The sequence below is a fragment of the Formica exsecta genome, unplaced genomic scaffold (genome assembly GCF_003651465.1).
Source record: "Formica exsecta isolate Colony F162 unplaced genomic scaffold, ASM365146v1 scaffold115, whole genome shotgun sequence".
Classification (NCBI taxonomy): domain Eukaryota; kingdom Metazoa; phylum Arthropoda; class Insecta; order Hymenoptera; family Formicidae; genus Formica; species Formica exsecta.
In genome coordinates, this window is record NW_021848490.1 from 2,860,503 (window position 1) to 2,878,413 (window position 17,911).

Consider the following 17,911-nt stretch of genomic DNA (forward strand, 5'->3'; position numbering starts at 1 on the left):
ATGTATAAGTATTATATAAAAATAAACAATTACACAAAAATACACATTTGCTACAATTAAAATGAAAACTTTCATATCATCATACATTTTCTAGTTCTGTCAAATGTTCTTTTTTGGTATTCTCCAACAATTGCTCTAGTTGCAACTTATCCTCTATATGTGTATTTCTCATATCAGTCAAATTCTGTTTATACTTTTCTATTGTAATAATATGTTTTTCATTCGAGAGGTCCAATTCGGTTTGAGCCTGTTGCAATCGATGGCAGGCCTAAAATAAATAAGAAAATTAAAAAATTAGATGATTAAAATAGTAGTTTCTATAACATGTGTATATATGTATATACACATACAGAAGATACACACATCTTTATAAAGTCTTTGAAGATCCTCTAATTCTTCTACAAGAAAAGAATTTGTTTCTTCTATTTCATTTGCTTTCACTTTTGCTTCTGATTCACATGTCTTATAAATTTTACTTTCTGTTAATAATTTTTCCTTTTCTTTCATAAAGTCATTTTTCAAATGTTGAATTTCTTTCTCGTGTTTGTCAGTAAGATCGGAAATTCGTTTAATGGAATCGTCAGCAAGTTTCTCGTATTCCGCTTTAAGTTCATCTAATTCACACTGTAGAGCAGATAACTGAGCTTGAAGTTCCAAAATAACATTCTGTTTTATTTCCAATTTAGATTCAAGATTAGATCGTTCTTGAGTCAAATTCGTAACACAAACATCGAGCTGACTCTTTTCTTTTTGTAATAATCCAATTTTGGTATCATGATCGTGTTTTATTGCTTTTAACGTGTTTAATAATTCTTCAATACGCATTTCAAGATTTTCAATCTATTGAAAAAAAATATAATTTTTAGTATAGCAACTTATATATCACGCTTTTTTAAAATAAAACAATCTAATTTACCATTGTTTTTTTCTCTTCTTTCTTGGCACACAATTCAGCTTCTAATATTATTATTCTTCTTGATAATTCGGTTGCATGATTTCTAAGTTCTATTTCCATTGTCTTTCGCATTGAGATCTCTTGTTCTTTTTCTTCGGATACTTCTAATAATTGAGAGCGAAGCAGTTGCGCTTCTGCTTGATGCTTATCATCATGATTGTTTATTATTTCTTGTTGCAATTTAGCCTGCAAATTAAAAAACATAACAATATTGACATTGGTAAATAATAAATAACTCTTCTATTTGGAAATATCGTATTAACCATTGCTTCTATATCTTCCGTATGCTGCATTTCCATTTCATTTTGTTTCTTGTGCAGTTTCTCTATCTCGGCTTCTAATTTCCGCACATCTTCCTTCATTTCCTCTATGTGCCTCTCATGTTCCTGTATAGTCTTGTCCTTATTCAAACATTCTACTTGAAGATCCGCAAGTTGTTGGTTGGATTCATATTTCATGTTTTGATTTCTGTTCAAAAATGTGTGTTCATTTTTTGTTTTAGAAGGCTCCGTTGGTTTCGTGATCAATCGTTTCCGCGGCAATTGAGGCTATATAAAAATATGATTGTAATTAATTTTACAATATATTCAAGTTCAGGAATATATTTTAACATAGTAACATCTCAAAAACAATCTGGCATATTTTTATACATTTTCTCATTCAAATAGACTCTATGTTGTCAAACTAGTTAATCAGAAACTGTGAAGAATCATATTAAAAAAACTCCATATATATTTACAGATTAATCAATAACAATATATACACAATTCTTTCCTTGTAGTTGTTCATTCTATATTATGTATTTCTATAAGCAAAGCTTTGTTTCAATATTGCAATTCAATCGGCGACGAAATTTACGATAAGTCTTACCGCTCGAAAAAGAGAAGTCGATGTAGTTGTATTACTCTTTCCTGATGCAATCGAAGCATTGCATTCCGCGCTACTTGTGCTTTTAGCATCTAAAAATCTATCAGATTTCTCGATAACAAATCCTTTTACTTTATTGTCGAATTTCGGATCGTAAGCGCCTGGCGGAGGTGCTTCGCCTGCAAAATCGTAACATACCTTAATAAATAACATGCAAAATCTATTTAAATAATCATTTTTTCGGTTGCAGATCTTAATATTATATCATTATTGATCTGTCGATATCATCTGGAAATACATATTTTGCTATAAAACAAATGTGTTGATGCTATTAACATATTTTAATGATTTTAAAAAAATTGCATATATATATATTATCTTTGTAATATTTTAATTTCTGATTGTACAAGAGAATTATTAGATCTATATTTATTAGAATATTTATTAGAATTATTAGAATATGTGTAAATTCAAACTTGGCAGATTTATAAGAACTATTTTTATAAGTAATAATATTGTGTAATATCGTGTAACTGCGCAACGCAAGGACAAAGAAGAGGAAAGACGCGGTTAAATAGACTTCCTTTTGGCGCGCATGGGGAGAAACAGGCGCAAATGGGAAAGACAGCTGTTCTAAATGCGAGGGATACATCTCTATGGGGTCGTAGCATAACCAGGTGTAGAGCCGGCAATGTTCCCACCCCATCACCCCATCGTGTCCATACGCGATAAAACGTCTTCTTCTTTTATTGTCTGCCGCGCGTTCTCTTTGCGGGGATCAATATATGAAATTTAAAGGTCCCTAGATCGAGAGAGACACAACGATATATAAAATATAAGAAAAAAATAACGAATGTAAAATATGATATGGTTTATCTCTTTTTTACTTGAAGTTATTTACACAATGGGATAAGAAGACTTTGCAAGGAAAGTAAAAACACAAATGGCGAGAATAATAATCACAATAAAAAAACAGATGTGATTGAAGAATATGTTAAACAGATCGTGTAATCATGTTTTTTTTTTGTGGTTGATTTAAATTAACTAAAATAGGACATATGTGTCTCTCATAATCGATTTCACATTATTACCTCTTACATGCATTTTAAGAATAAAATTTATAATGAAAAAACTTTTGAGCGTTTTTGTGCGTGTGTGTAATAGCAATATATTAGAAATATATGCATCATATATAACAGGAATTATTTGTATTTACTTTTTTATATTGTAAAAATAATACAGTTATTTTTTATTTAGTATATGTAAATTGTGTATTATATATATATATATAATCACAGAATACAATGTAGCTCTTTGTAATATCGATTTACGTAAAAAGATTATTTTATATAATATAATAGAACTAATATATTATATAAAGTGTTTCAAAAAGAGAGCTTGAATCTTCTTTTGATCACTCTTAGCGCTCAACTTAAATCAATTTTTCTTAGCAACGATATTTTAAAAAATCATCCAAAATTTTTAATTTATAAATAATTTAAAAAAAAATAGATTTTTCGAGAATTATATTTTAAAAAGCATAGACATAAATAATAAAACTACATTCTTTAGATATAATTTTAAATAATACAAAATATAATTATTTGAAAAATTCTTTTTTGTTTGAGTTTTAAGACTGCTAAAGATATTATACTAAGAACTCAAAAGTTTAGATAGATAATGATGATTTCAATTGAAGACTATGTTATATTCGACTTAATATACAACCTAAGAAATTAATCATTAAAGGGATATTTGAATCTTTTGATTCAGGATATCTCCTACATATAATATATATATATATATATATATATATACAAAGCGTAAAAGTTGATGCAAAAGCGAGACGAACTTTGCGTCCACCCCATATATTCTTATCTATTAAAGTTTCATATTTCATATCATATGTACACACATATGTGGAATTCTCTTTCTCTCTCTCTCTCTGTCTCTATCTCTCGGCATCAAGGTTTTCCCGCCACATACATATTCGAAATTATACATTAACACAATTACGCAAAATGGGTAAACCTGGAAAAATACAAAATGCACAAATAGATATAAGAAAACGACATACAAATGCGTTTTATAAACATAAACGTTTTGTAACATAAATATTTGTTTCAATACTTCTTCATGCAAGTATAACTTTTTACTTTAATAAAAAAAATAAAAAATACAGAACAATGCAATACAATCACATAATAATAATATCAGTTCCATTAGAATGTTAGTTTAATTTATAACGGAAAAAAAAAAAATTTATCGAGCGTAGTGTAGTAAATGAATATACATATAATATATATGTCTCTATCTCTCGGCATCAAGGTTTTCCCGCCACATACATATTCGAAATTATACATTAACACAATTACGCAAAATATTATAAAGACAAATTTCATATAATTTTTTAAGCTCATTTTAAAGAAATTTGATGCAATAAAAAAAAGTTTATCTTATCAATCAATTGTATATTGACATAGATATTAATTAAGCATTTCATTAAAAAAAAAAACCTCATAGTAAAAACTGTATTGTTAATTATTTTAAAAAATTTATAAGAATTAAAAAAGCAACGAATATATAACTACACCACCGTATATATTGATAAAAACACGTTCGAAAAAAAAAACCGTCAAGACGCCATGCATTATATATATTTTACAGTGTCCGAAAAACACATGTGCAATCGAAGATAGAATTCCATCATTCTCTTCTAGGTATATAAATATAAATAAGAAACTGTCAAGCAGGATTAATCAACCAATAAAAGCCACACACTGTCGACACAACAAGTCCTTGTTACCTGTTACAACAAACAACTTACTTCCAAGTTCGTTGAACCGTTGTATCCTCGCCTTGGAGAAAGACATATCGCCTTATCGTGCGTGTATATTCTTTAATCAACAAATCCAAATTCGCTCTGCGAGTTTGTTACCAAGGGGAACGCGCACGATAAGAAGCAATGGCCGTTGGCACCGATCAACGTTTTTTTTTTTTCTTACCGTTGATGGTCTTCTACGTCACGTACCCCGCTTGAGCGAGGAAGGAGATGCGACCCGCGCTTTATCGCATCGAACAGAACACTGCTCGCTTCCAGGACTCTTGACACGACTTGTCGCCGGATCGGTTATATTCGATTTGAAATGACGGTTACGAACCGCGAGAATGCTGGCGATTCGTCGTATAGGTTGCGTGCCCGTTGCGCAAGCGACCAATCAGCGGTGGATCTGTTTGCTTGCGTCATCGTACGTCTCTGCACTTTGCATAGATGCATAGTGTAAATTGCACTGCACTTTGGAGAATATGAATATTTTATGAATTATTCGATTATTAGATAAATTATTATCCAATTATTTTTATTATATATTATTAATAGAATTAAGCATATTTTCTTGTAATATTTTTTTTCTTTCTCTCTCTCTCTCTCTCCTATTTCCTTCCTGCAAATATTGGATATAAACTCTAAATTGTGGAAAATATTTCAAATATGTAAAGTGGAAGCAAAACAAAGATATTTATTAACTTTCTATGCTTTTTAACAATTACAAGCGAAAATGCAGGTCTAAATACTGTAAAAGGAATAACACGTGAAATATGTCAAATGCCACGTTGTATTCGATGGACCAATAAGGCTTCGCACAATATCGTAGTCCACGCGATTATCAATATACCAATGGCTGCTAACACGAGTTAATGCATATTGTGATCGCCGGTCTTGTTTCTCGTTGTAAATTTCGTGGTATATTAATCTTTCGTTCGCGATGAAGTATAAACTTTATATTACATTCCTGGTTCTATTCGTTTTGAGCTTAGGCTATGTCGCCTGTCAGTACAGAACGAAAAACGTGAGGATTTCTTGATATTCCATTCACCATTATTTGCAAGTCAAGTCTCCCCACATGTGTTTCTAAAATATTATTTTTTTTTCCTCACAGAATCAAGGTTCCTCCTTGACGGAGCGTGTGCAACAACTGATGGAAATGGCTATGAAGAGATCAGTATTGAAATTCAATGGGCCAAAATTTAAACAATATATCAAAGCTACTCCGAGAAATTATTCTATTGTAGTTATGTTTACTGCCATGGCACCTCAGAGGCAATGTCAGATTTGCAGGTAAACTGACATGTATCTATTCTCGTGAATAGACTGTTACAGAGAGTATAAATGTATTAAATCATTGTTCTTGTCATAATCTTAGGCATGCCAATGATGAATTTACGATAGTAGCCAATTCATTTCGATACTCTCAGGTGTACTCCAACAAGTTATTCTTTGCTTCTATTGACTTTGATGAAGGATCGGATGTGTTTCAATTGGTAAGCAAAAAATATTTACAAAACTGCTAGAGAATATGATTAACGCAGAACTGATTATAGATGAAGTTGAACACTGCACCGGTGTATATGCATTTTCCACCCAAAGGGAAACCAAAGCCTGCTGATACTATGGATATCCAGAGAGTAGGATTTGCAGCAGAAGCGATAGCAAAATGGATTGGTGAACGTACGGATATTCAGGTAATACTGTTACAGTTTTTTCAATATGTCACATTCATTGCATTGAAATCGTGCTATTTGTAATATTTATTTTATTTAATTTTGTAATAGTAATATTTTATATATATTTTTAATTACAGATCAGGGTATTTAGACCACCGAATTACTCTGGCACAGTAGCAGTAGTAATGTTGTTAGTTCTCATAGGAGGTTTCCTATATCTGAGACGTAACAACTTGGACTTTATTTATAACAAAACCATTTGGGGTCTTGGTGCTTTGGTAGGTATATTTTTTATGATTATACATATATATATAAATTTTTTTGTTACTTTTTAAACAAAAATTTTGATTTACTTGCGTTTCTAGTTCTTCAGTTTAACTATGACATCTGGACAAATGTGGAATCATATTAGAGGTCCACCTTTTATCCACAAGGTACCAAATGGAAATGTAGCTTATATTCATGGATCTTCTCAAGGACAGTTTGTATTAGAAACCTACATTGTTATGGTTATAAGTATCCTTTTTCTCTATAAATTTTTTAAGAAATTACTTCATTTAAAAAAGATCTATATAAAGATACAGAAAATTGAATTTGCACTTATATTATAACATAGACCTTAATTGTATATGAAAAGATGGAGCAGTAGTATTAGGAATGATTCTAATGACTGAGGCTGCTGCTCGTAAAGGTGATGTTAAAAAGCGCAGGATATTTGCTGTGATAGGTTTGGGATTAGTTGCAATTTTCTTTAGTCTTCTTCTATCAATATTTAGGAACAAAGCACAAGGCTATCCATATAGGTATGTATGTAAAACATTTTATCTAGATATAAATTAATATAAACATTTTATGTTGGAGCATGGTGATATTGTTGGAAATATTGAAAAAAGATATATCACACAATATCATCATGCTTCATGTTTCAATCTTTGTAAGAATTGTTGTTACATTCGTATCCCAGGGAAGAATAATTTGTCTGTTTCAGCTTATTGTTCAAATAACTAGATACGTATAGAAAAAACATTTTCATACATTTTCCACTATAATGCGAAACATTTGGCAATTTGGTATGGAATAGGAAATCAAGAAGATTTTACACAAATAAAGGGTAAAAAATTATATATTGTTATAATTGTTGTATCAATATCTTTATTGTATTGTATGTAATGTAAAAAAATCCATATTTAATATTACTGTTCTTGAAATAAGCGCTATTATATGAAAATATGTATTTAAATTAATACAATAGTGAAAACTTATTGAACCTCTTAATTCAGTGTGCATTTTATTCATTAACATATAATAACTATAAATATATTTACATATACATATATAGTAGATCATGTATACATATATCAATTATTGATTCATATATGTGTGTGTGTGTGTGCTATCCTCAGAAAATGATATATAAATGCCTGGTTCTTCTATGATATTTCTCTCTCTTACCAGATATAAGGAATTAAAATCTTTCTTTCTTTTGGATAATTTTTGAAAGTTGTATGATACCATTTATGGGACAGAATTGCACATTCCAACTAAAAAGAGATTATTTGTATTCTTAGCTTTTATCAAGACAAGGAAAAAATACATAGAGTTATTCTTTGTACCTGGTTTGTTATAACCCAAATAGTGATGTAATGGAATGTAGAAGCTTGCCAAAGAATCACAGATAACATTATGTATATAATTATTTCTGTAAGTTGCAATGGATTTGATATATACTTGAATAATCCACCAAATGGTATCTTGTGCTCTTTAGTTATGACATCGCCATGTTGATTTTTACGTAATCCCACAAGAATAAAATTACTTTTAAGTTGCATGTATGATGACCATAAACATATAAGCATACAGATTAATTCTATGGTTGTTAATTTGTACAAGATTACACTTGTATGTGAATCTGGAATTAAAACAATTTTTATGAATTGATAAAAGACAGTATATTTGCGAAAATTTTCGAAAATATACCTCTAATAAATCCTTCAGATTCGCCTATTATACATAGAAATATTCCTGCATAATGTATAAAGCCAATCAAATAAGTACTTATATTCATTTTTTGATCGCTAAATACATTAACATGACATGTCTCATAAGCTCTTTTCCAACATTGTATATTTAATATAACAATGGCTAGAATTACATTTTTTGCTGGTACTAAAAGAATAATCAACTATAGTTATACACATATATACATTTCTAGATGATTGATAATATAATTTCCACATAAAAGAAGTGCACACTTAAAGATTTTCTTGATGCTCCCAATAACATATCCAATAATGCAAATACAATTTCAGGTATATTCCCATTCAACAGAAATTTGTACAAAATTAAACAAAGTGTAATAGTTGATGCTGGTCCAGAAAAAATATAAAAATGTCTAAACCATCTAAAAAAGAACATTTAAAAATGTTTACTTATTAAAGCGTGTGTATATATATACATATATAAAATTTATTTTTTCAAAAAATATTTTTAATAATATAATTTATTATTAAATATACAATAAATTGTATAGTAATTATTTTTGTAATATTTTAATTTTTAACTTACCTTTTGGGCACATTAAAATTGGTTAATATCATATTATGTGTCTTTGTGGCAACATATTTGCTATACAAAATATCTGCTATAGTTAGAGGTAAATAAGCATGTATATACTTGGATAGTAATCCACATAACACCATAATCAATGCAGATGAAATGAAAACATAACGTATAATATTTATATCCATTTCTTTGTTAGTAATGTTTGTAAACTGATGAGGAAACTATGAATATGATGAATTTAGGTGAGCTGTACTTTCTCCTTTAGATCCAATTTCACCGAGTCCGGCTAAATAAGATAAACCGACGGTTAAAATTAGCAGGGTGGCCAACAAAGAATAGAGGTGTGCAATACAGATTGCTGTAACAATAGCATATAATTTTGCTTCAACAAACATTTATAAACATTTATATTGTATGCAAATATCTAATACAATGCAAATATCTAATTAAATAGTGATATCACTACTTAAATAATTAACTCTACTCGGTATATTTATTTATTCGTACGAGCGGGTTTGATATCACTACTGAAATTCATTTCATATTTCTATTTTGAAAAAGGATTCGCACATTTCTATTTTACACGAGGAGCTTAGAAAACGAAAGTAAAAAAATAAAAATTGACATAAGATTCCTTATTTTCAATTACATGCTATTTATAACATTAGAAATTTTATATTCTTTTTCCCTTCCATCATTTCTTATCATAAATTACTCTTCTCGATAATATTATTTATGTTTGATAGCTAAGTATAAAAATTTAACTGTCTACTTTCGATGTAATTATCACTTTATGTTACTTGTGTTTGATAGCTGATAATATTCAATTATCACACACAAGCAACATCATGAAGAAGAATAATTTATGATAAAAAATGCTGGAAGAAAAGAATGTAAAAAGTTTCTAGTCCTTGTGACATTTTAATTTTCGACTTACCTTTTAGACTCATTAAAATCTACTGACATCGTACGTGTTATCCTGGTGTCCTTGCGATAACATAATACTTTTTTGCTATAGAGAATATCTTGTTAGAGGTTTTGTATTTATACGCGAACTCGTAAATACACACACACACACACACACACACACACATATATATATATAAATAGATTTGACAAATAAATTGTATAAATTAATAAAATATACTAACAATTTTTTTTCTGATTGTGTGTAAGGAGCAATAAATAATTGTAAATCTAGAGAAATCAATTGCTGTAAATTTCATACTGAAAATATAGGACGCATACAAAGAGATTAAGTTAGATATGCATTTACTAATATACAGGATAATAAATAGTAATTTCGGCGTATGTTAGCAACTTGTACTATATCAAGCGCGAATAGTACATATGAATGAATTAATTTATTTCGACATTTTTTATAAGAAAAATGTTACACGCTTCTAACATCATAATTCAATATAGCTGCAGAATAAATAGGGAAACTATATAATATATATGTATTTAACAAGGTCAAATATGATGAAGATACATTTAAAGAAAAAAATATTTTATTATGGATCGATAAAACATTATATTCATATATATATATATATATTATATATTTGTAAGAAAAATGTGATTATTCTTCGTTTTAGTTTACAATGATTACTTAGCATTAGCTTTAACATACTACGATATTAAACTAGCAAGATAGCAAAAAATATTTCTAAATACATATTCATATTAAGAATATGTTAAATTGTGCGCGCGAACTTCTATTCTAAAAATTAAACTATTATTTTGCAGAAAATTGGATATGTCGCATATGCGTACAAATTCGGTATAACCGAAGCTACGTTTGTTCAATTCACACGTGGGTTTTCGAAACGCTTCGAGATCTGGTCTCGACGATGTTATTTCGCATATATTTTTCTCCGAATCTTGCGGATGTACTAATACAAAGTGCATTGTGCCATTAAACGGCCAGTCTAAACCATCATCGTTCTCCGATTTCATAATGTGCAAAAGCAAAGATAGATAATTCGAGTCTTTAGAGGATATATTAATTCTGGCGCAGATCTTATATCCATTCGAACTCGTGTAAAAACCCGGACTATAAAACATTTTTAGTGGATCGTTAATCATAGCCGTGAGTTTCTCTTGGAAGGATTGTAATCTCCATATGTAAATTCCATTGCAATTTCGTAGATACATAATTGCAAGCTGATTTTTCTGATTAGACACTGTTATAGAGAGCTCGCGATTTTCCTGTTCCAAGACTACTATCCTTTCATACAGATTTCTAGAAGTAAAGTTTATAATTTTTACATATATTTTAATGTAATATGAAAACACAGTATCTATATAATTTATATTTAAAATACTTGAGCAACTGTTGCCAATCGGGAGAAGGTTCTTCTTCGTTTGCAATCTGTGTCCCATTCTTTGGAGGGGGATCCCATAATTTTGATTCCTCTGACATTGCATTATTGGTATTTTGTACTGCCGAACAATTATCAAAATACATTAAAAGAAAATTGGAACAGTTTATATCTTTGACTTTATATGTAAAATATACCTTGAGATTCTGGAAGATTTCTTCTATAAGTGCACTGACTGATATGTGTTTCCATATCCACAGGAGATAATTCTACTTGGCAACCAAATTGCTGATAAGGACAAGTTGTACGTTTCTGAGAAATCTCTCTACTAGTATAAAGATCTCTAAAGAGATCATTCCCACATCTCAAGGGTCGACTATCGACTGGACAACAAGCACCTTCTTTCCTGATAATTTATGATCAACAATTAACTTGTATGCAATGATAAATTGATCTTGACACATAAATGATTTTGAAATAAAATACAACTTACTCAAGCCAAGTATAAATGCACTGTGAACAGAATTTATGTCCGCAAGATGTTAAAACTGGATCGCGTAGCCATGTTAGACAAATGGGACACTCGAATCTAGGCTCTACGTAGCCTTTGATGTTCTCATGACACTGTGTGTAACGAAATTGCAAATGGATTTACAAATGAACGACCATATTAGTATAAAATTTTACAGCAAATGCAGGTATGATATTGTGAAAGTCAGCAATGGAGATTAGTTTTGTCTGATAATCAAAAATTAATTTTTTATTTAACAAACAATCATAGAAAAGCCGTTGGAACTATCATAAGAAAAAAAGAATATCTTAGTTTTTATAAATAACTGAAAAAATACGTACGGTTACACTTTCCTCGGCGATTTTAGCAGATATAGACGCGCTGTTTGGTGTCTCCATCACCTGCAATAAGATTATTAAATTTTAGATAACAAAATCAACATGATTACACTGTAGTAAACTATTTTTCATTTTGTTACATATAAGCAATATTTTATTATAGGAAAAAACTTACTACAAATTTTACAATTTTATAAAAGTATCACGGAATTATGAAAGCACACTCTTTTGACATTATACCTTTCGATTCAACATATTATAGTAAATTAGTGGAACATACAATTGGAATCTTCTTATAGTATATTTCTGCATTACCAGAAGTGCTTTGCTACTCTGGTGATAATAAGTATCACAGAATTATGAAAGCACATATATGGTATATTATTACGTTACCAGAAGAGCCTTGCTATTCTTGTGATAATAGAATAGTAAGTAATAATCAATGTTGATCAACTACTCCTCTCATTTCATCTCGTATACATACGCACATAATAATGAATATGATAAATGTAAAAAAATATGTGTAACACATGATTATTTATTTATTCGTTTATTTTTAACATAATTAATGTACAAAAAATTTAATGTAAAAAAATTAAAGATGTGTATATTTTATATAATATAAATATTAATAACTTATGCTAAAAAACATTAAGTTAAAGATACATGTTTTAAATTACCAGATGTAAGGAATCAAAATTTTTCTCTCTTTTGGATAATTCTTGAAAGTGTTTCGATACCATTGATCATATAAAATTGCACATTCAATCTGCGAAAAGATAAAAATAATTTACATCTTTGAATTTACATTATTGAAAAAAAGAGAAATATAAAACTCGCTGTTTCATACCTGATTTATTATAACAAAAAGAGTGACATAATGAAATGTAGAAGCTTGCCAGAGGATTCCAGATAACATTAAATACATTAATATTTCCGTTAGTTGCAACGGATTTGATATATAATTAAATAGTCCGCCGATCGGTATTTTGTGCTCTTTAGTCACAACATCACCATATTGATTCTTACGCAATCTTGCAAGAATAAAATTACTTTCAAGTTGCATATATGTTGACCATAAAAATATAAATGCATACACCAATTGTGCAATTGTCAATTTATGCAAGGACAAATCCGTATGCGAGTCTGGCAAGAAAGAGATTACAGATTATAAATCGCACAAAAAAATAGCATGTTTAATATATCTGGAAATTTTCACATAAGGATATACCTCTAACAAATCCTTCAGACTCCCCAATTAAAGATACTAATGTCGTTATATAATGCAAGAATGTAAGTATATAATGGAATATATTTATTTTTTGATCGCTAAATACACAAATATAATACATTTCACATATTCGTTTCCAGATATGTATGGAAAACACGAAAATAGCCAGAATTATACTTTCCACTGGTACTAAAATGATAATTACATACACACATTTACATATACATATATATAAATTTGTTATAAAACATTAATAATTCCCAGATAATGCAAATGCATACCTAAAGCCTTTCTTGATGTCCCAAATAATATATCCAATAATGAAAGTACAATTTCGGGAGCATTTTCATTATAGAAATATTTGTTTAATGCAAAGTAAAATAAAAATAACAGTATTGGTCCAGAGATTATATAAAAATGTCCAAACCGTCTAAAAATTCAAAATAATTGAACTTATAGATATTGCCAAAGCATTAAGTAGAAAAGAAAGCGCTTTTAATAATTACGATAAGTTATATAATATTTTTTGAAAAAAGAAATTTATTTATATGTTTTAACTTATTACATAAATAATAACGGCTAATCAAGAGAATTAAAGCGCAGGTTGTCGATACGTAATCATCAAATGTTTCTAAAAATTAAACTCTTGGAACTTAATTGTGCGCGTAGTACACTCTCTTCGATTAGAAACGATATAATATGAAAAATAATTTCAAATTGAGAAAAAGAAAGACACACAATTAAATTTCAAGAATTAATTTTCTAGATATATTCAGAGAATATTAATATATGCATCGTTAATTTGCACTCTAGTTCTTATTGGTTCCTAATTATTATTTCATTTTCAAAGAGTTATATTATTATTTACTTTTTTTAACTTACTTTTTGGGTATTTCGAGTTTTGTTAATAAAGCGTGATGAGTCTTCGAGCTACACTTCCCAAAGCGAAAACCACGAGATATAAAAATAGGTAAATAGGGTTCCACATAATTAATTAATAAACTTATCGATCCGATAGAAACTGATTCAAAAATTAGAACATAGTATACTATGTTTACATCCATTACTTGATTTGTTATGCTGAACATGTTAATATATACATGTATATATATGTACGATGACCCTGTAAAAAAAATTAAGAATCAATATAAAAAATTTTCGATATGTGTTTAATGTGATATGTGTAATGATAAGTATCATTGTTAGACGATAATTTTTAATATTTCACTTTTTACAAAATCCATCTTTAAATTACCATGTTATTTTCTTCTAACATATGTCTGACATGTGTACAAATATGTAAATCATTTTTAACAATTTCAATTTTAATATTTAAATTTAAGCACAAAACAATTTTTTTGATATTCGTAATTCATCTAATGTATGTAATTTAAAAAAAATACGTTTACATATATTATACAAATCAAATATACAAAATTCGAGTACTACTTTCTGAAAGTTGAAGCATACAAATGATTGATAGAAAATATTTTTCTGCTATATTTATCGCAATAATTCATTCTTATTCTTGAAAGTAAGCGAATGGAAACTGCAAGGCAGCGGTAACAACAATATTGTATTATGCCAGCGGGGGAGGGGGAGGGGGGGGGAGAACAAGCATATCATGATCATAACAAGCAATCCTCGATTTTATTATGAAACTAACAAGGCTATAGTAGTTAACTTTCTATTAACTTCGTTGTGAGAACACGGATTCGCTTATAATTTCAGCAAACATTATGAACCAACATCTAGATTTTAAGTCAGATATCATAACGACAGTCAACTATTAATATCTCGTCAAATGATTAATTTACATCATTTAGAGAAGAGATAACCGATGTCAATTAACAACAATATTGTAAGAAATATGTTGTATATAAATGCGTTCTCTTCTTTCGTATTCTTCTTGTGATTGCCTGTTTTATGATTAAAGTCTTGTCACATATAAAAGTCTGTAAATTATTTTTCTAAACAATATACTTTTGGAGAAAATACATAAAATATTCTTTATATATTCGTCTGATATCTTAGATGGTACCCTTAAGTATTCTTTCAGCGATATTAACTTTGGCACACAAAATCTTTTACAACAAAGAATAATTTATTTATAGAGAATTTTAATATTTTTTTTTTTTTTAAACTACAAGTTTTATTTTGAATTAGACAGAGAGAAATCAAAGTTTGATACGCAGAAACAGAAGCAGTCGCATTTACTTTCGCTGTTTAATCCCTCGTTAATTTACCGGAAAAATGGAGCTATCAAAGTAGGTAAAATCGAATGTCTCGCTGCTACAAACTTGAGGCATTTAATCATGCGTATGTAGTTCAACATCTTCTCTCGTTTCTCCTCGGTTCTAATGATGGGGATCGTCGTGGAAAGGAGGATAGCGTGCATATATAATATCGCGTAATATCTTTACCATACCGTGTGCATGACATCGCCGAAGCGGATATCGTCAGTGGAAGCAGGGCTGACACGCGAAGATGCAAGGGGACATCAGGATTTCGTCGCTAAAAGAGACGCGCATTTGGATGAGCGTCGTTTTGTCTTTCTCTCGTCCGCGTTTGGATGAAAAATATTACGTTAGGTAAGCGCCCTCGTGTTTCTTACCAATAAAATATTCTAAAGTCGCTTTCCGCGATGCCTGTTGACCGTGATATGGATTTTACGAGTAAGCGATCGTAATTGAACGAGCATAGCACGTGTGAAAGCTATGAGTTAAACGGATGTGGTCAAGTGGTCAAGTTCGGATGGATTTGAGTTAGTGGGTTCTTCAATTATATGCACACAGACGTACCACTTCATCGCCAGGCACACATTGAAAGGTAATAGTGTCGATTAGCGACTTTCATTTTTATTGTGCTAGGGCAAGGATTGAATCTCTCAATACCGGTATGATCTTTCATTGCCGCAGACATACTAAATCTAAATGATTTCTATTGATATTAATCATGATAATATAAATTATATATTATTATATATAAATTATATATTTAAATAATATAAATATTCATACGTAAAATATATAATATTTACAGAAAATTAAATTTGCCAAGATTATACTGGTTCTAATCCTTGTAAGAGAAATCAGTAGGATATCCTGCAAAAAGTAAAACATGACAGAAATGTGGCTAATACAGATTTTAAATAAATCAGAAAAATCTTCTATTTCCGATTAGTTTTAAACAAATTATATAAAAATATTTGTTTAAATATGTTGTATTATATAAAAATATTTAAAGAGATTTATATCGAGATTTTAAAAAATTCTGAAGAATATTTATAAAAAAGAGACTATTCGTTTGCCGCTACAGTATATGCATAATATATTAATGAAATCATTGCGAGGCCGCATCCCTGACTAATGATTATATTAAAATGATAAGTAAATGTGATATTTTTCGTAAATTGCGAAAAATTGCGATTTATTAAAAGCAAGTATAAAACTCTCTCAGTATTATCTTCCGTTGAATTATATTGAAGCTTTGTATTATATCTGCATGTCATTTTTCACAATGGACTGCTGATCTTCAATTAGTATCGCATCGCGTTTATCAAGTTTGTTTTTTTAAAGATTAATTGGTAAAAGTACAAAGCTCACGTACAAGCTCACGTCAAGATATCTAATTTTTTACAAAACACGGAAAATATACTTTTTATTAGAAACTTATATATACATATAGAGTATTCGAAAAAACCATTCAATATTTATATGGTAGATAGGACACACCATACTATATAAATATTGAATGGTTTTTTTTTAACACCCTGTATATAAAATGCGCGATGGTTATATAAATTATAGATATAAGATATTTTCTATGTGAAAAATTTTTGAAGAAGAAAAGCTAGAGGAAAAGGTGCGGAAGAGGAATTCGTTGCGTGAATCAGACGAACTGTTGTTCGAATTTCTTCGGTGAATAATTATCACATTGCATATTTACTTTCCATATTCATAAACTGTGTATGCGGCAAGATCTAAACAGAAAATATCGTTATTATGCGTTACTGAGCATATCTAAATGACAACAATTTCTCCTTACTTTATTATTTGCTAGAAAGTAACTGATCGCTGACCTCTTATGCAGACAAAATATCAGTTTGTTAGTAAACATCAGTTAATTGTGAATATGTTGAATTTACGTGAATTAAAGTTTCTCCTTAGAAAGTCTTTGTGATAGAATTAATGCAACGTTCCACTTTTCGTGTAATACAGATTATTGCAACAATGGCATATAATATGCTCAATAAAAATTTATACACGTATTGTTTATGCAAATATCTAATGTAATGCAAATATTTAATTAAGTAGCAATATCGCTACTTAAATAATTCATCTGTACTCTGTATGGTACAATCGGGTTTGATACCGCTACTGAAATAGTTCATCAATTCGCATATTTCTATTTTGTACGAGTGGCATAGAAAACAAAAATAAAAAAATGAAAATTTATATAAAATTTCTGATTTTTTATTACATGCTACATATATAAAACATTGCTACATTATAAAACTAGAAATTTTACATTCTCTTCCTCCCAGCATTTTTTATCATAAATCACTCTTCTCCATGATGTTAGTTGTATTTGATAGATAAATATAAAAATAAATAAATA

The 17,911-nt window shown here is 29.2% G+C and overlaps 4 protein-coding genes across 5 annotated transcripts in view; 1 reads left to right on the forward strand and 3 right to left on the reverse strand.

Moving 5' to 3' along the window:
- Positions 1-5,013, reverse strand: part of LOC115238172 (hyaluronan mediated motility receptor-like) — a 9,559-nt gene extending 4,546 nt beyond the window's left edge. Inside the window, exons 1-6 of the mRNA XM_029811770.1 lie at positions 4,650-5,013; positions 1,826-2,001; positions 1,219-1,503; positions 917-1,141; positions 364-840; positions 86-268 (exon numbers count right to left, since the gene is read on the reverse strand). Coding sequence (XP_029667630.1) covers positions 86-268; positions 364-840; positions 917-1,141; positions 1,219-1,503; positions 1,826-2,001; positions 4,650-4,695 — 1,392 coding nt within the window. The 5' untranslated portion in view covers positions 4,696-5,013. The remainder of the gene's footprint in view (positions 1-85; positions 269-363; positions 841-916; positions 1,142-1,218; positions 1,504-1,825; positions 2,002-4,649) is intronic.
- Positions 5,014-5,272: 259 nt separating this feature from the next.
- LOC115238139 (tumor suppressor candidate 3) lies at positions 5,273-7,600 on the forward strand. Its single transcript, XM_029811726.1, has 8 exons — positions 5,273-5,670; positions 5,761-5,939; positions 6,025-6,142; positions 6,203-6,343; positions 6,463-6,603; positions 6,691-6,841; positions 6,963-7,128; positions 7,314-7,600. The coding sequence occupies exons 1-8, from the start codon at positions 5,587-5,589 to the stop codon at positions 7,327-7,329; spliced, it is 996 nt and encodes a 331-aa protein (XP_029667586.1). The 5' UTR covers positions 5,273-5,586; the 3' UTR covers positions 7,330-7,600.
- A 2,438-nt stretch (positions 7,601-10,038) lies between these two features.
- Positions 10,039-13,049, reverse strand: LOC115238130 (TNF receptor-associated factor 6). 2 transcript variants are annotated; one of them, XM_029811703.1, is made up of 7 exons: positions 12,911-13,049; positions 12,741-12,829; positions 12,064-12,123; positions 11,705-11,835; positions 11,409-11,617; positions 11,215-11,332; positions 10,039-11,132 (listed from the first exon to the last, which is right to left on the reverse strand). In XM_029811703.1, the coding sequence occupies exons 2-7, from the start codon at positions 12,801-12,803 to the stop codon at positions 10,574-10,576; spliced, it is 1,140 nt and encodes a 379-aa protein (XP_029667563.1). In that variant the 5' UTR covers positions 12,804-12,829; positions 12,911-13,049; the 3' UTR covers positions 10,039-10,573. The 2 variants fall into 2 exon arrangements, with proteins under 2 accessions (XP_029667563.1, XP_029667572.1); XM_029811712.1 differs by lacking the exons at positions 12,741-12,829; positions 12,911-13,049 and adding an exon at positions 12,236-12,382.
- LOC115238156 (polyprenol reductase) overlaps positions 12,905-17,911 on the reverse strand; it is a 6,632-nt gene continuing 1,625 nt past the window's right edge. The window contains exons 2-5 of the mRNA XM_029811748.1: positions 14,174-14,414; positions 13,573-13,721; positions 13,292-13,480; positions 12,905-13,206 (exon numbers count right to left, since the gene is read on the reverse strand). Of these exons, the coding sequence (XP_029667608.1) occupies positions 12,905-13,206; positions 13,292-13,480; positions 13,573-13,721; positions 14,174-14,414 (881 nt within the window). The remainder of the gene's footprint in view (positions 13,207-13,291; positions 13,481-13,572; positions 13,722-14,173; positions 14,415-17,911) is intronic.